This window comes from Aegilops tauschii, chromosome 3, assembly GCF_002575655.3.
Source record: "Aegilops tauschii subsp. strangulata cultivar AL8/78 chromosome 3, Aet v6.0, whole genome shotgun sequence".
In the NCBI taxonomy this organism is placed as follows: domain Eukaryota; kingdom Viridiplantae; phylum Streptophyta; class Magnoliopsida; order Poales; family Poaceae; genus Aegilops; species Aegilops tauschii.
In genome coordinates this window covers 6,903,364-6,929,084 of record NC_053037.3, presented here as the reverse complement: position 1 = coordinate 6,929,084, position 25,721 = coordinate 6,903,364, and the positions used below count along the sequence as shown (strand labels likewise).

The following is a 25,721-nucleotide window of genomic DNA, read 5'->3' as shown; positions in this document are numbered from 1 at the left end:
GAACGGGCAACATCCAAGACAGATACGGAAACTAGTTAGACGGCGAATACTGCTTACTAAGAAGGCGATCACGGATGCACCTAAACTAGGGTTTGAGATCGAGATGAGGGGAAATCGATCATGAAATCCCGCACGCAGGACGGGCTGTAGCGCCAGCACTCACCGGCAGGGTAGGCAGTGGGCACTGAACTGGATGATGAGCGGCACAACTGTGGGAGTGGGAATGAGAAGAGGTTGAAGAAGGTTGACGTTTCCTTAGAGCAAGTATAATAAGCCTAGTCAGCTGGCTATAACACATGCCAGGTCATTGAAATCCTAGCTGGAATGGTGAGAAAGAAGGATAGAGAGTGCAGTGGGCGCTTGATCAGTCGCCAGGCGCTAGCACAGGTTACTAGAAAAAGTGCTTGCATGCAGCGTGTGAACAAGTGCAGTCTTCTTTCCTCCCAATCAAATATGTTTCTCTATGTGTCTTCACATGCATATATTAAATACTATAGCCAATCTAATAGTCGGCTTATTATATGAGTGCACTTTTACAAAGGCTATATGTGACATGGCACTAGTATATAGCCAGCAGCAGGCTCTATTATTAGCCATGCTCTTAATAACGAAGCCAGATGAAGGGACGCGCCTCCGTGTTGGGTACGCATTCACACGACCTGTCACCTGTGTGTTGGGACTTCACACTCGAATTTACTACTAGTGCACACGTCTCAAGGTACACGTGTGCATGGCCGTCAAAGTTGTGCTGGTGAAGGTTATGGTCTAGTTTAATCAGACTAGCCATAATGGATAGTAACATATGTTTGCTCCGCTGTTTATGTTCTTGAGACTAGCCACAATGGAGAGTAACATACACTAGTAACATCACACATATCAAGGCAAGATGAGTAACATCACACATATCAAGGTAAGATGAGTATATAGCCTAATAAATGAGGTATTACATGTTACCACACATATGTTACTCCCCACTATAGAGGTAGTAACATAAACTAGTAACATGGTTACGGATGGATGTGTCAATTATGGTTGGAGATTAGGAAAAGAGTGGCCCAACGGTGAAAATCAGGGAAGTGATTGGTGGCACAATGTTTGGTATGACTAATCCGTAGCAATTTGTCCGTGAGTGTATCACTTTTTTTAATGTGGTGTTTGGGTGGATCTTTTTGACCATGTGATTGGAGGACGTCTTTTAATTAATACAAATACATGAGAAAGTTACATATATTGTTGGCCGTGTGTATTATGCCAGTGCTAAGAACGTTATATGTGCCATAGGCGACACTTTCCATTTGTCAACAAAGGCCCAAACCATCCAGACTTACCAAGGGACCCATTCATCAAGATATTTCACCGCGAAGCCTAGGTCAAGGTCAATGACCCAATCGATCGTGTATCAATTTTAAATTGAAGACCTGAGTTGAATGAGGGCTTTAAAACTAGGGAGCTTAAAAGTTGAAGATTTCATTGCCACAACCAACGATTGACTGGGACAAAATCAAGGCATTAAAATTGTATAGCTCAAATGAATGGGTCAGCTCTAAAATTAGGTAGCATAGTGTATTAAAAAAATGAATGGGAGAGCTCCTTGTGAAATTGTTGACCCGCTCAAAATTGGATGACCCAATTTCAAATTGGAGACCTCAATTGATTGTGAGGCCTTAAATACTAGGGAGCTTAGTGTTATAGTAGATATACAATCAAAGTTGTAAAATTTATCTAAAACTTGTGTATGTGGTCTTTTGGCTAATTGTCTTTTGCATGGTTCTTTTTAACATTGGCCAGAATGTGAAACATTGTATAAAGCCAATTAGCCGTTTGATACAAACCACTTCGCGGGCGATTGTGTGACATTTTTTGACAAATGTGGATTTTAACGACTCCAAATGAAGCATCAAAGGAACAAAAACACAATGAGTCTCTGTTCGACTAGAAATGCACACAATGACGCCAACGCATGCACATAATGAAACACATCAGCAAATAGCAAAGTCTTACAAGACCAAAGCTATGCCTAGACGGAGGAAAAGGACGGGGAAAAAACTCCGAGGAGACTGAAACAACGATCGGTAAACTACAATGGCGACCTTCTGCATCAATCATCTCTTGATATCATAAAACCGCTTCCATAACAGCAACTCCTCTGATAAGGGAACGGTAATAAAGCACTTTCAGCACGGGCTTGAACCATCAAAGGCCCAATGTCGGGTTTTTTTCTTCAAGATCAAGTCCAAGCGAATCGAAGCAATGCCTTCAATAAGGTAATAACACAAAAACACAGTTATTTTAATGTATAACCATATAGGGTCAGACCTACAGTATTCATCCCGGAGCTTGAGATCGGGTATTCAAGAATTACCATAGGATCCAAGTCATAAAATGATGTGGCTACAACTTTTCACAAGCCAAACAGGTACTCCCTCCGTCCCATAATGTAGGATGTTTTTTGACACTACACTAGTGTCAAAAAAAGACATACATTATGGGACGGAGGGAGTACATTCTTAGCACAATCTTAAACATAAGATGCCATGTAAGTGAAGGACACGCCTCGCACAAGCACATAGTCATGTTGTGACAAAGAGTTGGCCTCCACTAATGGCCTCGATAAGATCATCTCCGCACATGCAATGAAAATTGATGGTCGAGGAAGGTTAACGACGTTGCCAAAATTTCCAACTCGGGGCGGTCCAATATTCCCGCGTCGCCCCTCTCACTTAAACGTCCAAGACCCTCGGCCCCGTCGAGACAACCGCCGAGCGGCCCAGGACCACAGCGCCACCTGAGGACCGTCTCGTTGGGTCCCAGAGGCCTCCACCAGCATACCTGCAGACGATATCATGATCAACGATGACCCGCCACAAAAGACCGTCGGCCCGGCCGAAAAAGCCGCCGCTGCTACACAACCATGTCCTCTTCCTCAAGTCATCTGCCATATATCGCATCTCGCCTCAGGGTAGCCTCTTCAGTGCCTTAAGTGTCGAATTGCGGCAGTTGCATCGGCGCTCATGATTACAGCTAGCGGGTCGTGGGTCCAGTAATGCTAGCTCATTGTCCCGCTCGCGTGGCTAACTTGCTTCGTTCTGTTTTTGTGTGTGCTAGCTTTAGAAAAACCATCCAACTGATAACTAAAGAACACATCAACTACTAGCTAAAAATATAGCTCTCGATTTTTTTATAGATTTTGAAAAATTCACGAATTCACAAAATGTTCATGAATTTAGGGGGAAATCTGAATTCAAAAACCTCATGAATTTTAAAAAATGTCTATGAACACAAAAAAAATATTTGTGAATTAGTAAAACTATTCATGAAATTTTAAGATATTTACACATTTGTGGATTAAAATTGTTCATGATTTTTAAGAAAAACACAAATTTTAAAAATGTTTGCAGATTTAAAAAATTGAAAACTATTTGCAGATTTTTAAAATCTCTTGACTTTGAAGAAAGTTCATTTAATATGGGAAACAATTGGTGAATTTGAAAATGAAAATAGAAATGATGAAAAAAGTAAGGAAAGAAATAAAAAGCGAAGAAAAAAGAAGAAAGAACCGAAAGAAAAAACTGAAAACAATTGAATGGAAAACAAGGAAAAGATAAAAACACGCATGAAACCGGAAATTCATTTCGGCTCCTGGGAGCACATGCTCCCGGGCACAAAAATAATTTTTCAAATGTCAAAAAAATCAAGACCAAAAATTTATGTGTTGGTAGTCACATCCAAATGCTACCTGCAAATTTTGAGGCAAAAAAGTTAAGCATTTTGGCATGTTCAAAAAAACAAAATGAACACCAAATGTTACCAAAAAATGCCACCCTAAATTTGTTTTTTATCGAAAAAACACTGCCATTTTGTTTCGCATGAAAATTGTCAAGCATGCTTGTGACACTAACACTAACATCCACAAAAATATTCAGAATTTTCTAAAAATATTTAATATATTTTTCACATAACTGTTCACCGGGGAGCATGTGCTCCCAGGAGCCAAAACGCCCCTCCCGCATGAAACCTTCTAAAATCTTCACCAAACCAGTTGGGAGCTCAACCGTACCCCCCTTAGTTACATGGGCCGGCCCACTTAGGACCATCGCTACTGGACACTACATGTGTCACCAACAGAAGTATTAATAATTTGCCTCAATTTTCTCAAAAAAAAAGCCTCAAAAAAAGTACTAATAATTGGCTAAGAGGAAACGCCGACCTTCAGTGGATGGCTAGAGATAACCATTCAAAGTTCCTTCAGGTGGACGTAAAAAAAAGTCCCTTGAGGTGGGACCGGACACCTCGTCAGCAAGATCGATTCAAAAAAATAATGCTAGCGCACAATGGCTACACACATTTATCGCTCACCTTCAAAACAGTGGCGCAGCTAGGCAAGGTTGATGGGGGGGGGGGGGGGGGGGGGGGGGCAAATGAGAAACTACAATTTCTAGAGGGGGCCAGAGCTCTATTTTTTCCAATGTAGAACTCCATACAAAAATTTTCTTCACTAAATTACCCTAGGCTGGGGGGGCCACGGCACCTGCAGAGATGCACGTAGCTCCGCCAGTGCTTCAAAAGCTCCCTATGACCCCTTAGTACGGAGCACTCAAAGTTCCTCACACTGTCGAGCAAGACTTTGATATCGATTTGAGGGAGCAAACACATCTCAGACGTTCCTCCTCTGACTTGTCACTTTTGGGCCCGTCGGTGGAAGTCCTCGTTTCCTGCTCGGCAGCGGTCTCTACCGACGTTTGCATTGACCAACAAAGCATATATGCAACAATAATACACCACTAAAAGTTTATCTCGAATAAAACTTCAATGGTATGTTTTGCGGCATGCAATTTACATTTCATTAGCAAATTGAGGGCCAAAAGTGTGGGCGTGTGATATACTTTGACGCGGCTGTATTTTTTTTGACACGTGTTAGCAAAAGGGACCCAAACCACCATGCGCGATGCGCCCTCGCCGACCTGAACCATACACGCCGATCGATCGTCTTATTCCGCACGGGGACATACGTGGCTAGGGGCAAACCGTGCAGTACAGTAGGCTCGTGTGTCCTTCCGTCCTGAGGTGCATGCATGCATGCAGGAGATGAGATCCCGTCTCCTAGCTCGATCGTCGTCGGGTCGGGTGAAGACGAAGACGGGGGTAGTCGGCGCGCGGCGACGTGGCAATTCGAGGACCATGGAAGAATTCGGCGCGACCGCTGCTGCTGTAGCAAGCTGGCCTTCTGGGGGTACGTGCGTGCAGCTGGTGCGGCCGGTGGAACGCACCTTCGTGTCCCCCGTCCACGTGCATCATCCCGCTGGCCCGCCACTTGCCAGGATCAATCAGCCGCGCGTGTATATTACACGAGCTCGCTGGGAGCAACATGATATTCAAAGCTGATACCGTTGCCACTTTCAGGAGAGTCCGTCGAGGTCCATGGCGCCCATGGAGAACATCGTTGTCCAGATGGACGGCAAGCCGGGCTTCCCGGCGGATGTCGTCGGCGGTAGGACGATGGAGACGCCTTTCTCTGTGTCGCTGAGCGTCCCAGCCTCACCGTCGAGCGAGACGAAGCTCGGTGTCCACCACCTCGCCGTGCCGCTGAGGCAGGCCCGTCAACACTCGCTGCCGTCCCCGGCAGTCAGAGGCAGCGCCGAGGTGCCGGCCGTGCCACGGAGCAACACCGCGCGGAAGCGGGACCGGCGATTCGACCGCTTGAGGACCTTCTCCGGCCGCCTCGACCGCCAGCTCTCCACCCTCCGCGGCCTGTCGCAGGAACTGCCAGCTGCTGACCTCGAGCGTGGCAGCGCCAAGATCTCCGAGGAGGACACCGACGATGATCACGACGTCCCCACCGCCGGCCGCTACTTCGACGCCCTGGAAGGCGCCGAGCTCGACACCCTTCGGGTATGTCGCATTTTACCTTTTCCTGCAAGCAAAAACCAGAGGGTCTCGTTCCTCTGTTTCTAACAGCGGATTGAATGTGTGCAGTCGACGGAGGTGGCGGTGCTGCCCAAGGACGAGCTGTGGCCTTTCTTGCTTCGATTCCCCATCAGCGCGTTCGGGATGTGCCTCGGCGTCAGTAGCCAGGCGATGCTATGGAAGACGCTCGAGTCAGAGCCCTCCATGGCGTTCCTCCGCGTGTGCCCCGCCGCCAACCATGTCCTCTGGTGGATCTCCGTTGCCCTCACCGCCGTCGTCTCCATCGTCTACCTCCTCAAGGTCGTCTTCTACTTTGAGGCCGTCCGCCGCGAGTTCCACCATCCGGTCCGCGTCAACTTCTTCTTCGCTCCTTGGGTCGCCTGCCTCTTCCTCGTCAAGGGAGTGCCCCGCCCGGAGTGGGAGATCCACCATCTCTTCTGGTACTTTCTCATGGTGCCCATCCTATGCCTCGACCTCAAGATCTACGGCCAGTGGATGTCCAGCGGCGAGCGGCGCCTCTCGAAGGTGGCCAACCCGTCCAACCACCTCGCTGTTGTTGGCAACTTTGTTGGTGCGCTACTCGGCGCCAGGATGGGCCTCCGGGAGCTTCCCATCTTCTTCTTTGCTGTCGGGTTGGCCCACTATGCGGTGCTCTTCGTCACCCTCTACCAACGCCTCCCCACCAACAAGCAGCTCCCCAAGGAGCTCCACCCGGTCTTCTTCCTCTTCGTCGCAGCACCTAGTGTCGCGTCCATGGCATGGGCGAGGATCTCCGGCGAGTTCAACAACGGCGCCAAGCTCCTATACTTCGTCTCGCTCTTCCTCTATGTATCGTTGGTGGTGCGGGTCAACTTGTTCCGGGGGTTAAGGTTCTCGTTGGCTTGGTGGGCCTACACGTTCCCGATGACGAGTGTTGCCCTAGCGACGGTGTTGTATGCGTCAGAGGTGAACAACATGCTGACACTGACGCTTGCCGTCGGGCTATCAGGAATTGCCGTTCTCACCGTCATCGGCGTGTTGGCCACCACGGTGTACCACGCCTTCGTGTGTGGGGACCTGTTCCCCAACGACGTTTCCATCGCCATCAAGCAGAAGAGGCCCAAGTTTAGCAACATACTTGCGCACCTCCGCTTGCCCACTCCGGCATCAAGTAGCAGCTCATCCGCTAACTCTAGGACGACGAGCAGCATCGGCGAGTCTCCGGTGATATATGGGCACGAAAGAGCAGAGTGTTAGATGGTCGGTGAACAGCAGGATGCATGTTGTGAATGCACACAAGAGTTTATATTGATTAGTACCAACTTATTTGTACAAAGTTCCTTCTCTTTGATTTCTTTTGTTCTTTTTCCATCATCTGCCAATTTGCATTGATATCCTATAGCAATTTGCATTGCCATGGTACGATATATAATTTCTAGAATTAACATTTGTGTTTGCAAACTGAGTGGCTTCTTGAGAAGTTTAAATTAGTATAGTATTGGTGGCCTTTCTAAGACTCTATTCTCATCTCCAACAATTCCATATACTGAATAACTCACAAGCTGAAAATGGCGCGAGGCATTTCCTACTAAACTATCTTTTTACCATGCAAGCAGCAGGGTGTTCCTACAATTTCATATAGATAGGAAAAAGAAAGAAAATACAAAGTGGCCCGGTTTTTTAATAGGGAAACAAGGCCAAAGACCGAAAGAGAACAAACAAAGAGAAAACAAGTAAAAACAACTAAGCAGGTACCGGACGAACAAGAACAACATCACCAGCATATCAACCTCCTGAACAAAAGTGAATGGGTTCTTCGAAGACGCCTTCAAAAAGGAAACAACGCGTCCGCGGGCACCGTTGCCACCGGCATCGCCCCATGTTGAAGACTAAGCTTTCGCGGTTTCGCCCAGAGTCACCCACGCCACGTAGCTGAAACCATGTGAAAGGGTCTGGCCACGCCACCTTCAAATTCAAGAGCCTCGATAAATTGATGTGTCACCTTCAAATTCAAGAGCTTCAATAAATTGATGTGTCACCTTCAAATTCAAGAGCCTCGTGTGAAACTTATCAACCAAACAAACTTATGAGAACCTATCAATCAACCTATCCATGGGGCAAGAGGCCGACTTATTTTTGGCTCTATGCGCCATGTTAATTATTGCGAGGCGCCAAAGCTGATGGACCCAAACATACGGAGATATTTACGGGACAACAGCAGCGCACAGATTCAGATTCCATCTCGAATATTATGGGGGAGCAATCCGAAAATGGAGAAGCAGCCAATTACCGTGCAGCAGACACGATGGCTTGGTCGGCAGGGCGCCAGGTGGCACCAGGATAGGGTGCTCTCGCTCGCCACGTCGGCCATGGCGCACAACAAAACCCTCGAAGGAGAGAGAGGGAGAGGGAGCAGAGCAGAGAAATGGAGGCCGACATGGACGCGAGCTTGGACTTCTTGGAGCTGGAGGCCCATCTGGTGTTCGATCTCGGCAACGCCGATAGGTAAGTGATGAGATGAGATGAACACCGCGCGTGGTTCAAGAAATCACGACCACTCTGCTTCTCAATCTCTCTTGCGTCAAACCATTGCATTGCTGACGACGTCTGTTTCGCTCTGCCCTGCCTAGCAAACGTTGGATGAGCCTGGCGGATTGCTGCAGCTCGTACCTGCCGGCCGAGGACTCGCTCTCCGGCCTCGACTCCTCCGGCTACAACGACTCCACCAGCTCGCCGGACGGCGCCACCAGCTCGCGGTCCACGGCGTCGACGAGGGCCACCAGGGCGAGCAAGAACATCGTCGAGGAGAGGGTCCGGCGCAGGCGGCTCAACGAGAAGCTCTACGCCATTCGCGGCGTCGTCCCAAACATCACCAAGGTTTGCTTCTTCATACTAGTAGGTGAAGAGGACTTGCGTCTACTTCATACTCCCCTAAATATAAGCTTTTTTAGAGATTCCAGTATAAACTGCATACGGACATACTTTAGAGTGTAGATTCACTCATTTTGCTCCGTATGTAGTTTATATTGAAATCCCTTAAAGGGCTTATATTTAGAAACGGAGGAAGTACTAGCTAATACAGTTTCATTTGATTGAGTTTTCTGTTATAATTTGTGCCACGTTAGATGGACAAGGCGTCCATCATCCAGGACGCCGTCGCATACATCGAGGAGCTGCAGGAGCAGGAGTGCCGGATCCTCGCCGAGGTGTCCGACCTCGAGGCCGGCGGCTGCACCGCCGTGGTCAAGTCGGCGGCCTCGACCGGTAGCGAGGGGGTGGAGGACACCGGCGTTGGCTTCTCGCCGCGGAAGAAGATGAGGAGGACTACCTCCTCCTCCTCCATCAATGACGCCGTCACTTCTCCTGCCACGCATCCGGTCCTCCTTGAGGTAAAGTTTGCTCGCCGGAGAAGTTGGGTAGCATTTTTCGGGTCTTTGTATGTAAATTGATCGAGAAGTCAAAGTGTAAATCTAGTGAGAATATTTCTGATGAAAAGAATAAAAAACCTTGTGTAACAACTAAAATGTGAGCAAAGAGAAATATGTTGTTAATTATATCCAAACATTTTATAGACAACGAAACGCTTCCAAGATAACATGGCAAATGTGAAACATTTTGGGGCAACTCTATGAAACAAGACCGAGGATGTCAAAACACACCATCGAATAACCGTGTGGTTTATCATTTCTACAGCTGGAAGTGATGCCCATAGCGGAGAAGCTGGCGGTGGTGAGCATGAGGCACGACAATGCTCAGCATGTCATGGCGAAGATATACAAGGCGCTCGATTCGCTCCGTCTCAAGGTCATCAACTCAAGTGTCACCGTCGTGGACGGCCGCACAGTCCACACTATGTTCATCGAGGTAACCATCCGTGTGATTTGCTGCATTTCTCGTCCAATTAATTTCCTCTATTTTCTCCACCTGATTTCATGAACGAAAAGCTTGCTCCCATCTCTTTCGCTCGGTCACTCACAAATTCTTTGAGTGATGTCACATGGATGACATCATAAGGAATGTCACTGTTAGTTATGGGAGTTTGTAAATTTAGGATCCTGTTTTACTTCACAAGGGAACCAAGTCCCTAGTTGGTTTCAAAGGAAAATTACGGCAATAGTGGAGAAACACAATTCATACAGAAGATTTTCTCTTCAGCCCACTTGGAACGTAAGATAGCCTCAAGAATCTCACATGATAACAACTCGTTTCCTTATTTATTTTTTAGTAAAACCACAGGATTCCCAACATCCACTCCAACCTCCCCCCCCCCCCCCCCCCCCAAACCCAAAGTCACGCTCGTTGATGGCAGCCGTTGCTCGCCAATGAACAGCCAAAAGAGAGAAAGAAGGAAAGAGAAAATGTGTAATCATGTGTTTCCTATTTCTCTATTTATTTAATCATATTCCTATTTATTTTCCTATCTTGTGCTCCAAACCAGGCCTAAGAGGGTTGCCATCGTCTCTTGTTCTTCAACCCTGTTCAATTTTTGTATGTTGTGCATCTTTTGCTTTTATCATTGGATAACTGAGACGAATTGCACATACTCGGAATCCTGCCCAGCAGGTGGGAGATATTTGAAAAAACATTGTGAAAAAACGTAAATTTATAGGCATGATTTGAAGGGTTGGATACAATTTTTCTTGTCTATTGTTTAGTTTCATGGAGACGATTATGAAAAATGTTACTATAAAAATAACCATAAAAGAATGTATGATCTAACAAATTTTCATCGACATGTCATCCTAATGGAAGACCCCAAAGAAACAATGGGCACCGATAGACAATCATTCACCATTTCAATCTTGACAAGTTCCCCACATCACAGACACCTCATCAGTCGGTGAGAGGCAAGGGAACCACTTATCAATGCTTGGTGTTCATTTCTTATATGTTCTTTGTTAGGTTTTGTGTGCTTTCGGTGGTTGAGATGGTGTCATGCGGAACATAGATATTTTGGCTCTATCACTTCCCTGGCATTGTTATCATGGTCTAGGTCTACCATATAGAGCCAATGGTTCTCATTAGTAGTCGCTTCATACTTTTGATATTCTTCCTCCTCAATGCCGACTAGGCATCAGTTTCACAAGTTTTCCTTGTGAGACGTGCGACCCTATATGGCTCATTAAAAAAACATTCTTGAGGTGTGCGGCTCTTAAGTCTCTTTAAACCTTATGAGGTTGGCTCTTTAGACCTTATGAAGTTAGTCCAGCTTGTATGGAATTTGTAACTTCATCATCAGGTACTCGGCGAAACATCAAGATGGGATCTAAAGATGCCGGCTTTGAAGGACCTTGACATGATCTTTGGTCTTGTTGTTGGTGTTCATTTCAGGTCTTTCGATCTAGCGGACTTTGTGTCATGAATCAATAGAGCCATACTGATGTTCTGAAAAAGGGATTACCAGCAAACTTATTGCCTAACATATTTTTCCCAATTACATTGATCAATGATCGTGTTGCTAGTTCATATGGCTATGTATTTTAGTCACACTTGCTTTCATACAACTCATTAGACATACGTTGGCTTGACTTAAGCTTGTGAACACATAGATTACACATATGCATTTGGTAGCATGCACATAATCTCACTATATTTTGTGCCAATATCAACACCATTTATATTCTTTGAAAATCTAGCTATTATATTTTTCAGACGGAAGAAACGGATAGTGTTGAGACGATCAAGGAGATGGTACAGGCTACACTCAGCCATCTCGAATTCTCGATGTGAGAAGAAGCCCACCAAAGTCCATGAGTCACTGAGGAAGATCAAGTGTGTCAAAGAATGTGTGATGGGCACCCCAACTACCGATGCTCCATCATGCTCACTAGATCATGGAGGAGAGCGCATGGTTTGGTCCAATCTGGTATTACAACATTCTAATAAAAGTGACTACAATTGCAATCACTTATATGGCCCAAAAAATAGTAATTGTGCCTAGAATTTATGTAAGCTCGTAGTATTAGTGCTCCCTCCCTTTGGATTTGTATGGGCATCTCCATACATAATTATAGAACTTCAGTTCAGCTTACAACTTTGTGCACCGCAACTACTGGTATGAAATCCGCACTTTAACTTTACCATGGTCGGCATTGCAGATTCTTTTTACATATTGATCAGGGTAAAAGGTAATATAATCTCGAAAGGCGATGGTGTGACCCTCGTCATCACGATCATAGTGAGTTGCAACGTGCAGGTCCAGGTAGAGTATCAGGAGTGGCTCCATGTATATCGGAACAGCCACACACTTCCGTGATAGCGGGAGCTCACCATCGATGACCTCCGCCTTGTTCTCTTCTCCACAAGAAAAGAGCACGACATTCTCACCGTCATAGAGTTCGTGGTGCGCGGTGATCTCGCCATAGACATGGTAGACGGTGCCGCTCCCAGTGGCACCGGGAGGTGCGAGATCGAGGTTGACGTACACGTTGGCATGTATAGCCTTATGCAGCGCCATGAAGGTCATGTCTATCTGGCGGCCGTGTCTTGTGGAGATGGTGTGGGTGATGACTTTGTTGCACGCGTACGGGTTCACCGTGAACGAGAAGTTTCCCTTGTGATCTTGATTTTGATCCAGAAGGTGTCCGTCAGGGCGCTGCTCGACTCGAGTATCAGATTATCCTGTGGATCGACGGTGTCTCCTCTCTGCGAGGACCAGAGGTGGCAACCAAAGCCGTCGGTGGCGGCGAAGGACCCCGTGAAGCGGAAGCGAGGACGCACGGTGAAGAGCTCCACCCGATACTGAGAAAAGGAGTAGGCTAAGTTCAGGTTTTGGCTGTCTCCGTTGTAGCAGATCATGTGACCCGGTGGTGGATAGTCCCTCTCGTCGCAGCCGTCGTCCTCGCTGATGTAGTTGGCCATGTCCTGCGGTCTGTAGAACCCCCCATTGTCCTCATCGTCATACTCGCTGCTCCTGCGGTCGTCGTCGTCATCATCATCGCCGCGGCCGCTCACGATGAGGCCATCGTTGCCGACGCCATGGAGCCTGCTGCCATCGTTGTCTCCCCCGGCGCCATCACCACCGATGCCATGGAGCTCTTTCTGGTTGAACTCGGCAGCAGATCCTTTCGTCTCTGCCGTTCCTGTTCCTGTAGCGGACTCAATGGTGCATGCCTGCAGGTCGCACAAGACGGCCCTCGAGAATGGCCTTTCCGGCGGCCCTCCGGCGGCAGCCATACCGCTCACGCCCTCGCCAAGATCGCCGGCGGTAATGAAGCCCTAGATCGATCTGCAGGTTGATTAACTTCCGTCTCCTGAGACAGACCTCCTAATTTATCCACGCCATCCCAATCAAACCTGGGCCGGGCCTGGTTCTGTGCACAGTTCCTGGCCCAGTCGAGGAGGGGGAGACAGGAACCTGGACCGAAACTGGTTCGGCGCACTATTAACTTCCGTGGGCCAAGACCACCAATCCGAAGGGGAAAAACAAGAGGGTACAGCGAGAACGGCGGCGGCGGCGGCGGCACACTTGCCGGCGATGTACGCGGAAACGGAGCCCGGGGCCGCCGCGGAGCGCACGGCGTTCCGGCGGGCCGAGAAGCAGTACAAGCTCTACAAGCCGCCCAGTCGCAAGGGCAGGTCGAAATCCAGGTCCAGGTCTCTCTCTCTCCCCTCTCTCTCTGCCATCTCTGTGCGGGAACAGCAGAGCAGAACCCTGACTTTTCAAGCGCTACAGGGGCAAGCAAGCCGGTGGTGGTGGATTTGGCGGCGGCGGCGGCGGCGGGGACCTGTCCGCGGTGGTCGACTTCCACGCGCTGCTTGCTGCCGGAAAAGGCGAGCTGCCCGCCGGGATCCGGAGGTGCGACCGCGCCGGCTTCCACCTGCCCGTGTTCTGCTTCCTCGACCGGCCGGGTAACTCCACAATTCATGCTCCAGTTTGGATTTTTGTTCTTACAATTTACCAAGGCAGGACATTGCATTTGAACAGTGGCAACTTGCAAAAAATTACAACTTTTCAGTAATTATTAGGGTTTAGCTTACCTATTTATGTCAATATTTCAGCCTCCAACACTTGATCGTCATACCTAATAGGCATCAATCATCCTAATCTCATTATACTGTTCATGTGAAATAGTACTGATACCCTTCGCATAACTCTGTAGGATTCTATTTCATCCCTGGTGCTCTATCTACCGAGGAACAGTGCTATTGGATCAGGGAAAGCTTGAAAACATTCCCACAGCCTCCTAATAGAACCAACTTGACTGCTACATATGGTCCAATTTCTGACTTGCTCATTGCTGCTAAAAACCAGAAGATTTTGGTTGAAGTGGAAAGTTCCAGTGGCAAACCAAGAGATGAGCAGAATAATGTTGGGGAAAATGCACATCCGGGTAAATTCAAATTTGTGGATGACTCAGAGATCCAAAAGGAGGAAAGACCTAAGTCGACCATGGCAGCTGCTCTTGTGCGCAAGCTCCGGTGGAGCACCCTTGGCTTGCAATTTGATTGGTCAAAAGTATGTATGTACAATTGATGTGTCTTTATTTTCATTTTTCTTGAATTTAATTCTTTTAGCTTCTGATGGTATTGAAATATGCTACTTTACATGTGAATATGAATAAACCAGCAGGCATATTTTTCTTCCAAATTTTCTGCAGTTGCGACGAGCAAGCCCAATTCATATAATTATATTATGATGACGATGAATTCATAATTCCATGTTAGCGCATAACAATATTTTATTACTTAAGGAGCTTTGTTTGATTACGATAGTCCTTCCTTGCAAAGCTGTTTTTAAGCATGATGATCCCTGAAATCGTTATGCATCCAATCCTAGTGTGCATACATCATACACTAATATAATGATGTAACTTATTCTCATACTCAGCCATGAAACTTGATAGCTGCAATCTCTTGCGCGGTGCTTGCAGTTAATTAGAATCATGTACTTATTGCACTGTAAGATACACTTTTGGTTACAACTGCATATTAACCATTTCCTGTTTATGTCAGCGTAACTATGATGTATCGCTTCCACATAGCAAGATTCCAGATGACCTTGCTACTCTAGCAAAAAAGATGGCCGTTCCAGCAATGCCTTCTGGAGAAGAATTCACCGCAGAAGCGGCCATCGTGAACTATTATGGTCCAAGTATGTAGCTTGTCTTTTCAAACATGAATAACCTCGTAGATATACACCATGGCACATTACCTCGAAGTTGCATCCTTCCCTCTCTGTCCATACTGAAACAATAAGCTTTGACTTCTGTAGGCGACATGCTTGGTGGCCATGTTGATGACATGGAAGCAGATTGGACAAAACCTATTGTGAGCATAAGGTACTACGGTTCAGTTGCTTATATAATGATCTTCGTTTGAGTGTAGTCTCTTACTTTTTTGTTGTTTTAGTTTGGGTTGCAAGTGTATTTTTCTTCTTGGAGGGAAGACAAGGGATGAAGCTCCAACACCAATGTTCCTGCGAAGTGGTGATATTGTACTGATGGCTGGGGAAGCACGAGAGCGCTTCCATGGTAATTTATTTATTTTTAATGGGAAAAAGATTATGTCTTAATAAGAAAGTTAACTGAAATACCATGGATCATCAGCTTTCTAGAATAACTCATGGCCTCTATTCTACAGGTGTCCCACGGATCTTCACAGAGGGTGACCAGCAAGATATCTCTGGGCTGGTATCAGAACTATCTGATGATGATGACCGCTTTATATTGGACTACATTCATAATTCAAGGATAAATATCAACATAAGACAAGTATACTGAAGCTACTTTAGTTATTATTGAAAGTTTGCTCTCCTGCCGCCTCTCGGGCCTACACTAGATGTGCAATTGTTTGATTAACTGTGTCTGGAGTTTGTTTCTGAAATGTTCATGGAAGATGGGGTAATTTATTGACCAGGAGAAGCATTCATCTTCCTTCAAAGGGTAGTCCTTTCATGGATAGGGCATTTTTGATAGTTTCATACCCTCAGCAAGACCTCAGTTATCATTAAAAAATCTGGCTAATGTGAGAGAATGTAAATCACTTAATGGCTTAGTGCCTGATGTGTGAGAAGTTGTTCATCTTGTGTACTCTTTTTTCAGAAAAATTACTTGCCAAGATCTCTGTTGATTCTTTGAACAAAAACTTACCTTCTGCTGTGCAGATGGACAAGCTAAAATGGTGAGATGTGTTCATATTTTTCAGCCTGTAATACATTGAATACAGTGTCCTATCAAAGATAGAAACGTCTGTATCATGTTTGGGCACAATTCAAAGTCATGGAGAACAGGAGAAGTCAGCAATTTGAAAAATGTGATCTTCTTCTGTTGGCCCTTAGTATTACCATAGATCCTTCTGTCAATATTCAGTCGTCTCCTTAACTGCCTTCCTTTGTCGATCGATAATGGCAACTCACTGTCTCCATGGAAAATAAGAAAGAAAATTGTATTTGCTTAAACTGGATGTTTTGACAAGGTTGTGTCGTCAAGGCTAATTGTATGCATTTGGGGTGAAGTGAATGTATAGCAAGAAGCTGTGTACACTATTTGTAGCCTTTCTGGTGGCAAAATGCAGATAATATTAAGTAGAACACTTGTAGTCTTTTCACTTAGCAAAGTGCAGATTACATGAAGTAAAGCTGGATGGCAATTATATGCTTGGTGTATGGGCGGAATACAACCATCAGCTATAGTAGAGGGGAGAAGACTGGATGGGATGTAAATCTCTCATCTCGTCAAACATGTGAACTATTTCTCAACAATCTCTTGGATCTGCTCCGGAGTCAAGATTGACGCACTGGTATCGAAATCAGCACTCTCCAACTGCTTGCGCAACTGCATTGGCAATAATGTCAAGGTAAGCGTTTTGCATTGCTTCTTCTGCTGATAAACAGTTAAAACAAAACTCTGGTTGTGTATGTTTTACTGAAAGGGGAAGAGCATAGAGAACGTACAGTCTCAAGTATGACAGATTGGCTCTCGGGGCTGTATTTTCTAATTTGAACCAACATCTCCAGTTGCTGCAACAGCAATCAAAAGAATGTAATTAGCATCTTCAATACAGTTAAGATGGATGTTTTGAAGAAGGCACTATAAAAACATCTTTGCCTCACCTGTTGTTGCAATTCCTGTTGAGTGTGCATTTTCTCGGCAAACTCTAGAGGCTCAAGCTCGGCCTCATCAATAGCCATCTCTTCTCTATCAAATTAAATGGGAAAATAATCAGAACATGGCTTTTAAACAATAGTTCAGGTCAAGTTTGTAAACCACAAACTATTCTTGCCAGAGAGCAGGTAATTGTGGCTGTATATTCATTTGACTTGTTCTGTTTTATGACTGACGCATTAACTGATACAGCTCTTTTCCTTGAAAATAAATAAATAAAACAACACACCACTACACAGATCAGCATGGACTATATTCAAACTTGCACTACCATATAAGTTGATTTCTTTAGAAAAATTAATATGCCACTATGTCACTAAATTATGTAAAGGCTATGCAACATAGGAACTAATACATGAAACTATGGGGTGTAACATACACAAATGCAATTGGAAAACTGCTAAATCCAAAATAGTGAATAAATAAACTAAGCATTGCTGGCAGGTCTCTTACCCCACTACTACCTCTGTCCGGGTTTATTAGGCCCTCTCTTATTCTTGGCTAAAGTTTGACAATAAATTTAACTAATAAAATGTAAAATATATAGCACAAAAAATTATACTACGAGGAAGCTCTTTCAGATACAAATCTAAGAATATGTTTTTTGTATCATATAACTTATATTTTATTAGTTTGATATAGATGGTCAAATTTTGACCCAAAATACGCGCGGGGGAGGGGGGGGGGGGCAATAAACCCGGACGGGGGTAGTAGACAGTTTTACATAGCGGAATAGTGGAAAATATACAGGGAAAAAAATATGAGGCTCTCACTTGGCAACAAATTGGTAGAATTTAATCATCAAATCCATGTCATTCTCATACACGACGTTCACCTTTCCCAGACAACTAATACCAAAACCTGGATCTGATGTTCAGAAATTACATGTCAGCATAAGTCATGTCAAGTCAAAGAAAAGCATGATTCATTCTGAACCCTTCTACAAGGAAAATGAATTAGCAATCTCACTTAGCATACAAGTGAAAGTAGAAGTTTGATTTATTTATTTTTAACATTTACAAAGCATTTTATAGACTTGACGCATCAAGGACTCCATGGCAGACGGTGAATTGATTCCAAAGCACTGAAGATTATAATAGGATGCACCTGGACACAGCTGAAGTAGAAACTACAAACATATGGTGATGTCTTCGCGTTGGTCAGCTATGAGCAATTGGTTGTTCAGATTTTTGACTTGCATCCAAGATAACTACACTGTTGCTGCTGTCGACTCATAGTTTTCAACCAGGACCAAACTCACAATCGATTTATCATATAATAAAAGATTGGTTTCCTTTATTATTCAGCAAAAATATTTTTCGATCGGCATCATGTATTCTGAGTACCTGAAGCTGCATTGTGTTGCAACCCATCATATGAAGTAATTTGAGAAATAAAATTCCTAGTAAATGAATACACTTATCATGGCTGTAAGCCAGTGGCAGCTACAGTGGGCTATTGGCTAAACAGTAACTCCATGTATGGCACATGTACTCACTTTCAATACCGAACATTTGACAGGAAGTATGGACCTCTTCTTCTTTTTTTTCTTTTTTTTTGGCGAAAAAAGTATGGACCTCTTCAATAAACTAATTTTTTATACATCAGGATATGTTGCATAGCTTTACAAATATGGTACTCCCTCCAATCCATTTTAATTGTCGCTCACTTACAAATATGGATCGGAGGGAGTACCAATCGTCGAAATCTTTCTACATGACTACATTCTGCATTTGGGTATCACTACAAAAGTAGACACGGTAGGCCATTGTCAATTCGAACTTGGCATCTGCGCAAGAATAGCTAGACCAAAGCAAACCAGAAAAGGCATGGAGCCAAGAATGCAGTTAGCAACATATACCGATCCCCATCTCGCGAAGGATCTCCTCTTGCACCTCGGTGGTCACCGCCACAGCCTCCTGCGGAACAAGAAGAACACACGGATACCGTAAGAGGGAGGCTCCACATGAACTAAACCATCTATCTAAGTAGAGTACTATCCAAGTCCATTATATTTCACTGTCCAAACTGAATGAAACTACAGAGGACCGAGTCAATTCAGTCCAATTGCATCTGCACAAATTACAGATGCTAAAGCTGCTAGCAAAGGAATGCGAGGGAAAGAGCCGAGAAAGATGCCCAACCTGCTTGTCACTGACGGCGTCGGCGATTCGGTCCTTGAACTCTGGAACTCCGCGCCAAAGACCACGATTAGGAAGGGGAGGAGAGTGACGGGGATCAGAGAGGAAAGTAAAGCCGCGGGGTGGGAGACCTGGGAGCGAGGTGAGGAAGGAGAAGCGGGAGAAGAGGTGGAGCAGCTGCTCCCTCGTCATCATGCTCCCGCCGCCGGCCGCCGTCGCCATGGCAGCTCCCCACTCTCTCCTCGGCTCCTACCAACCTTTGTGCGGCTCGTGCTGCTCCTCCTGGGAAGTGACAAGTGAGAGCGAATCCGGATCTCTTATGGGCCTGGGCCGTACAAGGCTCGTCTAGTTCCGCTCTGAGTTTCTCAATCTGAAGAAAAATGAAACAAGTTTCCTAAAAAAACAAACGAAATCACTAGTTAAAGGGGACTTGTCTCAAAAAAAAAAACTAGTTAAAGGGGAAACTTTTGCATAGGTCCACCCACCTTATCTGGAGTTTTGTCCTCGTTCAAATCATGAACCATTTTTATTATTGTCTGTCTCGTATCGAGATTTTCGGGATTAAATCCCATGTTAATAAGTTTCGATGCGCCTTTTGTCTGAAAAATAAAAAAAGTAAATAAAAAATAAATCAAAAGAACGGAAAAAAGTGGAAACAAAAACGAAAACCTCAAAAAATTTCCAAAAGTGCCAAAAAAATAAAAACATGGTTGTGCTTTTCATAGCACACATGGTTTCTTTTTTCAGAAAGCACAATTGTGCCTCTCGTAAAAGCACAAGTTGTGATTTTCCCTTTTTCACGAAGCACGGATGTGCTTTTTTCGGGAAGCATAGTTGTGCTTCTCATGAAAGCACATGTTGTACTTCTCGCGGAAGCACATGTTGGGTTTTTCTCTTTTCTGAAAAGCACAATCGTGCTTTTCCCTTTTCAGAAAGCACAATCGTGCTTCTCGTAGAAATGCACTGCTTCCCGAAAAGAAAAGAAATTCCACCAAAACCTAGGGAAAACCAAGCAAAGCCGGAAAAAACGAGTGTAGAAAAAAATTCCCGAGGGTGCGCCCAACACGCGACACATGGCGGCGGCTGGGCGCACCAAGTGGCGCGCTCCCAGTCCACTGAAATTACCACTGGGTTCCAAAGCTTGTTTCTGGGACCAACTAATTAGAGGAAGGGCCAGCCTTACGACAAGACAACTATTGTGGAGAACGAGAGAGGGAGGAGGCAACCTTTACGTAGAAGTTGTGTGCAAAAGAGGGGTTGCTCCACCTCCACTATATATAGGCCGCGGGAGGGGCAACCGCCTTGGAGGAGGGGTGCCCTCCCCTAGGGGGTGGCGTACAAGGGTAGGGCCCGCCTGGAACCCTAGTTGCACCAAGTCCTAACTTGGCCACCAAGGCTAAGGAGTGGCGCCGCCTCTTGGGCCTCAAAAGTCCATTCGACCACCATCTATAGGCCTTTTATATACTGACTAGCCCAGGGCACCTCCTACACCTCTGGGGGGTTTTAGAAATTCCCAGAACCCTCCCATATACCTTTATATACCCTCTGGAACTTTTCTTGTCTCCCAGTTTGAACTGGTATTTCTCTTAAATACTTCTAGTCTCTTTGAAACCCTTTCGGTTCCCCCCGTAAATATTTTTAACATTTTTGAAACATTTTCGGTGATATTCTCTTAAGCACCTAACTCATCTAGCACCTAACTCATCTAGCACTCAACAAATTGATCACTCTTAAGTGTGTGACCTTGCAGATTCGGTAGGTGATAGACATGACTGGAACATTGATGATCCACAATTATAGAGAATCGCAACAGTCTTCGAGGGTAGTATTTCACCCAAATTTATTGATTCGGCACAAGTTTTGGGAAACGTAGTAGAAAACAAAAATCCGCGCCTACGATCACCCAAGATCAATATGAAGATGCATAACGGATTGGGATCACGATCGTTACCGTCACCGAGTTGCAGCGGAAGAAGAACGTGTCGGTGTAGATTGTACTTGGAGTCCCTCAAACCGTCAATGAGTGCCCACGAACAGTCCCTCGAACCGAAGACCGAACGCACGGTCTCTCTACTTGGTTGCAAGCGTGCAACCTTCACGATCCGGCAGTGCTTAGCCGTCCAGAGCTAATCGTCACTGAAGAATTAGAGGGAGGAGATTAGAACCACACATGACTTCTAATCATGAGGATAAGAGGATTAGCCTAGCTCTAATTAGTCAACTAGGACCAACTAGAACTAGAACTAGAAGAACTAGATGAGGATCCAAAACTTGTATGTCTCAAAGGACAAAATCCTCTAGTATATATAGGATAGAGGGGAGAGGAGGGGCTGCCACCAAGGGGGAAAGAGCCCCCCTTGGGGCTTCGGCCTAGGAGGGGGAGGAGGAATCCTCCCCCTTGTCAAATTCGGCCTCCAAGGAGGCGCCTTCCCCACTTGGGCCTTTGTGGCCCAAGTTGCCTTCCACCTCCTGGCCTTTCTAGGCCCGTTGACATATAAATTAAATATAAAATGTTCTAAATACTTTCAGACCATTATATATATTTTTAACATCTTCGAAAAACATTTTCCACCTATATATAATTTATCGATAATAGCCGGTATTACCCGGTACTCACCGAAACCCTTCCGGTGACCCCGAAACACTTTCGGATCCTCTCGAAACTATTCTGAATATTTATGAAATAATTCCACAAATATATTCTCATCACTCCCGTCCTACTAACACTCAAAAAATCATGATTTCTTTAATATTGTGACCCGGTAGGTTCGGTAACTCATAGACATGAACAAAACCATTTGTTCAATGGCCGACAACGGAACCGTGGACGTCCATATCGATCCCTATGAGCACACGAATGATATTCGAGTGAACCTTTGCTTATTATGTGTTGTTCCCTTTGCTTCGTGATACTTCACAATACTCGGGATGCATCCGTATCCTCCCCGGTCATCACCATGCTCACTATACCAAAACCCTCGTTACCGGTTTTGTTCTTCTTTCTCGTTATCATGTTCCCGCATCCCCGTGATGTAGTCACCTGTGTCTAGCCATATGATGATGGATGCCATCACACCTAGAGGGCCCTAATAATATCTCTCCATTGTCGGAGGAGCAAATCCCACTCTCGAGCTATTCGGCCATTTGTCAAACTTTCTGATGAGCCTGTAAGTTATCGTGATGATCACCGTGTTACAGGTGACGTTTGAGCAACCCCAAAGACCACCGTGGTAAGAAGTGACTACGATGATCTCATGGTCTAAGGAGCAAAGTCACACGTTAACACTATGTGTTATTATAATTGAATATAGACAATATTAACTCAATTCATAACAAACAAGATTGGGTGGATTCAATATGATCGTTCTTCCAACGTCATAATCTCAATGTTGTTTTAGGATCATCGTTACACTTAACGATATCCTAAGATCTGGAAAACGTGATCACCAAAAACACTTGAGCTAGTCCCAGAGGCAAGACTAGGAACCTTTTATTTACCGTTTATCATTCCATGCGTGCATATGAGTTTTCCACTGAATCGCATATTCCAGTATCATAGTAGTTATAGCATAGAATATAACTCTATAATTATGAATATGGAAATATAATAATACAAATAGTATTGCTTCTAGGGCTTATTTCATACAGTCTCCCACTTGCACTAGAGTCAATAATCTAGTTGCATGTTTTCTAACATGCATGGTTGTCTGGTGTCTCTCATGCTTTGCCAGTGGTAGAGCCTTCGTTACTCAGTTTGATACTTTTCAAACCCTAATGTTATTTGTGTTTGTAATATGGGACATTTACATTTGTGCCCCTAACTAGAACCCACTACACCGATTTGCCCCTAATTTTGAAGAATGCTCAAATTTGCCCCTCTGCCGTTAGTTGCCCTTATAGAAATGCCCTTCTATGCCGTTACCGTCCGGTCAAAGGGCTTTGACCGTCTCAAAAAATAGCAAAAAATAAAAGCAATATGAAATTTGGTGGGATCGAAGGTACTCAAGTGCGCAAGGTGTGTGCAAATTTTCATGCTGTTTGGACACTCTAGGAGCTCATGGCAAAGGAAAAATAGTAAATTTGTACGCCTGTGAATAGTAAATTCAAAAAAATATGAAATTTTGGCATCTAATATGCTGGGGTGCGCAAGGTGTGTGCAAAATTTTGTTGTGTTTGGACATTGTAGGAGCTCGTGGAGAAAAAAAAACAAAATATGGCTTGGAAAAAACTTTGAAAATACACTATTTTGTTTTTGGCTAGAGCTCCTCGCATGTCATTTGATAACAAAATTTTGCACATACCTTGCGCACCCGAGCATCTTGGATGCCAAACAATTTCATATTTTTTTGAATTTTCTTGCTATTTTCTTTGAATTTACTATTCACAGGCATATAAATTTGTTGTTTTCTTTGCCATGAGCTCTTGGTATGTCTAAACATCACGAAAATTTGCATGCACCTAAGTATCTTTGATCCCACAAAATTTCAGATTTTTTTGCTATTTTTTCGAGACGGTCAAAGCCCGTTTACTGGATGGTAACGGCGTAGAAGGGCATTTCTATAAGGGAAACTAACGGCAGAGGGGCAAATTTGAGCATGCTTTGAAATTAGGGGTAAATCTGAGTAGTGGTTCCAGTTAGCGGCACAAATGTAAATGTCCCTTGTAATATCTGGTTTTGTGTAATTCTTTTGTTACATTAATGGTAGCACTATATCGCCATATAGTCCATCCTATAGTAACACTATATCTCTATATAGTTCAATTGTATATCTCCATATAGTCAATATTCATTTTGGAACAACCTCATAATTTATCAATGAACTCTTATTGATCCAGATAATATATTGTTTAGAAAAAACTTCTCAAGTTTCAATCTATATCATTTATAGATTCAAAATTTATGTTCCCTTTTTTAAAATTATTTCAAAATTATAGCCCTATAATTAATCCATGAAGTTGTCTTTGTGTAACCTTTACAACAAATACTTTGTGTAACTACTTACAATAATTTATTCATCTTCTCTAAGGACAAGAAAAGCTTTGTCCAATTGAGGTACTCAATCTTGAAGTAATAACCCTAGTGAATTTCTACTAGAATCACCATGGTATTCTTAATGATTAGTATTTACAAAACATATGGCTTTGTACATTTCATAGCATATATGATGAATTCAACCTCTGAAGTAAATTGAACTCTATTCATCCACACATGCTTATCAACTATTGATTTTGCACATTGCTATGCTACGTGACTTTTTTGAGAAAATAATTTTCTCCTTTTAAACTTCTTTAAAACTTTGTCACAATACATGTCTTAGTATAATCAGATGTTTACAATCTATCTCTATAGATTTTCATCCAATAATTCTAAGTCATTTTAGAAACATGATTTTAATCTTTTGTGCTAATATACTTTATATTATTTCTAATCAAGTGATATGTCATACATATGTAAAATCAGAAATGTCATAGAGCTCCCACTAAACTTCTTGTATGCACAAGCTTCTTGATAAACTCCAAATTCTCCAATTACTTTATCAAATTCCAGCTACTTGATACATTATTTCAAATCATGCTCATGACTAGAAATATTTATATCATTCCGACATTCCTGGGAAAACCTTTTAATTGTATCATATATACATTCTTTTTGAAACCTCTTTCAAATCAGTCTTGTTTGTTATATAAATAACACTCATCATTGTAATCCATTTATACTTTTAGTATTGGTACTAAGATGAAGATTTGACAAGATCAACTCTTCCTTTTTCTACAAAACTCTTTTGTAAGACTTTTCTTTCAGGATAATTATCCATGATCATTCAAAGATCCATTTATACATCTTCTGAAGGTTTCATCAAGTTCAAGACTTGTTCCGTGTATATGGACTTCTTTTTGGCTTTGAAATTATTTAAGTAATACCTCTTTAGCTGGGAGATATCACCGCTTCCTTGTAATGTGCAGGCTTCATCTTCTTCCAACATGAAATGTTCAGTAGATTCAATGATCTTTCCCGACCTTTGCACTTTGTTACAGTCTTAACTGAAACTTCTACATCTTATGTAATAGATTCTTTAGCTTAGTTATCGAAGGCTTCGCCCCCATGGAGGGACCCACCGGTTCGGGGGCATCAACCTCGGGGCCAGTAGACCTAAAAGAATCAAGTGTCTCTTAGGGTTCGGCCTTGAAGCCTGACTCCGACAGATCGTCCACAAGAACCCCCGCCGAATCGCCGAAGTATTCGACACCCCCGTGTGCCCAGCCGGCAGACCACCTTGCAAGTCTATTCCACGCAATGGGAATCTCCGTTATCAGGCCCACGGCCTATGATTAGGTCAGGCTTAAACCCAACAACTGAGAAATTAACACCCCTCCGGTCACGCACCTCGTCGCCACCGTCGAAGAGGCCCGGGAGGGGCCACAGCCTTATAAGCTAAAAATGTCTCAGTCTTTAGCTCGGAGTCAGACACTAGCCCAGAAATACGTCTAGACTTGAGCCCTAAAGCTGAATCCGGCCTCGAGCCGATCCAGCCGCACATCAGTCCGGATCCGAACCCTGCGTGGTCAAGACCGGACGCAACTCAACCTCCTA

General features: G+C 44.3%; 4 protein-coding genes across 5 annotated transcripts; 3 read left to right on the top strand and 1 right to left on the bottom strand.

Annotated features, from left to right (window-relative positions):
- The first annotated feature begins 5,399 nt into the window (after positions 1–5,399).
- LOC109772480 (S-type anion channel SLAH2-like) lies at positions 5,400–7,305 on the top strand. The gene is made up of 2 exons (XM_020331166.4): positions 5,400–5,889; positions 5,974–7,305. The coding sequence occupies exons 1-2, from the start codon at positions 5,419–5,421 to the stop codon at positions 7,138–7,140; spliced, it is 1,638 nt and encodes a 545-aa protein (XP_020186755.1). The 5' UTR covers positions 5,400–5,418; the 3' UTR covers positions 7,141–7,305.
- An 858-nt stretch (positions 7,306–8,163) lies between these two features.
- Positions 8,164–11,966, top strand: LOC109772470 (transcription factor BHLH6). The gene is made up of 5 exons (XM_020331156.4): positions 8,164–8,388; positions 8,514–8,760; positions 9,009–9,272; positions 9,577–9,747; positions 11,536–11,966. Exons 1-5 carry the CDS (start codon positions 8,309–8,311, stop codon positions 11,611–11,613), a joined length of 840 nt encoding a protein of 279 aa, XP_020186745.1. The 5' UTR covers positions 8,164–8,308; the 3' UTR covers positions 11,614–11,966.
- Positions 11,967–12,634: 668 nt separating this feature from the next.
- On the top strand, positions 12,635–15,931 carry LOC109772457 (DNA N(6)-methyladenine demethylase ALKBH1A). Of its 2 annotated transcripts, XM_020331144.4 has the most exons (9): positions 12,635–12,927; positions 13,003–13,090; positions 13,207–13,479; positions 13,559–13,734; positions 13,986–14,341; positions 14,839–14,977; positions 15,098–15,164; positions 15,235–15,356; positions 15,466–15,931. In XM_020331144.4, exons 2-9 carry the CDS (start codon positions 13,026–13,028, stop codon positions 15,603–15,605), a joined length of 1,338 nt encoding a protein of 445 aa, XP_020186733.2. In that variant the 5' UTR covers positions 12,635–12,927; positions 13,003–13,025; the 3' UTR covers positions 15,606–15,931. The 2 variants fall into 2 exon arrangements, with proteins under 2 accessions (XP_020186733.2, XP_020186739.1); XM_020331150.4 differs by lacking the exons at positions 12,635–12,927; positions 13,003–13,090 and having other exon boundaries at positions 13,276–13,473.
- Positions 15,932–16,378: 447 nt separating this feature from the next.
- LOC109772447 (uncharacterized) lies at positions 16,379–19,438 on the bottom strand. The gene is made up of 7 exons (XM_020331132.4): positions 19,261–19,438; positions 19,133–19,173; positions 18,850–18,907; positions 17,762–17,855; positions 16,937–17,021; positions 16,778–16,843; positions 16,379–16,658 (listed from the first exon to the last, which is right to left on the bottom strand). The coding sequence occupies exons 1-7, from the start codon at positions 19,349–19,351 to the stop codon at positions 16,572–16,574; spliced, it is 522 nt and encodes a 173-aa protein (XP_020186721.1). The 5' UTR covers positions 19,352–19,438; the 3' UTR covers positions 16,379–16,571.
- Positions 19,439–25,721: the final 6,283 nt, after the last annotated feature.

What these genes read in the sequence shown, in the direction of transcription:
- LOC109772480 (XM_020331166.4), top strand. Translation starts at nt 5,419, where the DNA reads ATGGCGCCCATGGAGAACATCGTTGTCCAGATGGACGGCAAGCCGGGC. An exon ending in CCGAGCTCGACACCCTTCGG is followed by an intron (nt 5,890 to 5,973) that starts GTATGTCGCATT and finishes GAATGTGTGCAG; the next exon opens with TCGACGGAGGTGGCGGTGCT.
- LOC109772470 (XM_020331156.4), top strand. Translation starts at nt 8,309, where the DNA reads ATGGAGGCCGACATGGACGCGAGCTTGGACTTCTTGGAGCTGGAGGCC. An exon ending in TCGTCCCAAACATCACCAAG is followed by an intron (nt 8,761 to 9,008) that starts GTTTGCTTCTTC and finishes GTGCCACGTTAG; the next exon opens with ATGGACAAGGCGTCCATCAT. An exon ending in TCCACACTATGTTCATCGAG is followed by an intron (nt 9,748 to 11,535) that starts GTAACCATCCGT and finishes TATATTTTTCAG; the next exon opens with ACGGAAGAAACGGATAGTGT.
- LOC109772457 (XM_020331144.4), top strand. Translation starts at nt 13,026, where the DNA reads ATGGCCTTTCCGGCGGCCCTCCGGCGGCAGCCATACCGCTCACGCCCT. An exon ending in CCTCGCCAAGATCGCCGGCG is followed by an intron (nt 13,091 to 13,206) that starts GTAATGAAGCCC and finishes TTCTGTGCACAG; the next exon opens with TTCCTGGCCCAGTCGAGGAG. An exon ending in TGCAATTTGATTGGTCAAAA is followed by an intron (nt 14,342 to 14,838) that starts GTATGTATGTAC and finishes TGTTTATGTCAG; the next exon opens with CGTAACTATGATGTATCGCT.
- LOC109772447 (XM_020331132.4), bottom strand. Translation starts at nt 19,351, where the DNA reads ATGGCGACGGCGGCCGGCGGCGGGAGCATGATGACGAGGGAGCAGCTG. An exon ending in ACGCCGTCAGTGACAAGCAG is followed by an intron (nt 18,908 to 19,132) that starts GTTGGGCATCTT and finishes CTTGTTCCGCAG; the next exon opens with GAGGCTGTGGCGGTGACCAC. An exon ending in AATCTGTCATACTTGAGACT is followed by an intron (nt 16,659 to 16,777) that starts GTACGTTCTCTA and finishes TTGCCAATGCAG; the next exon opens with TTGCGCAAGCAGTTGGAGAG.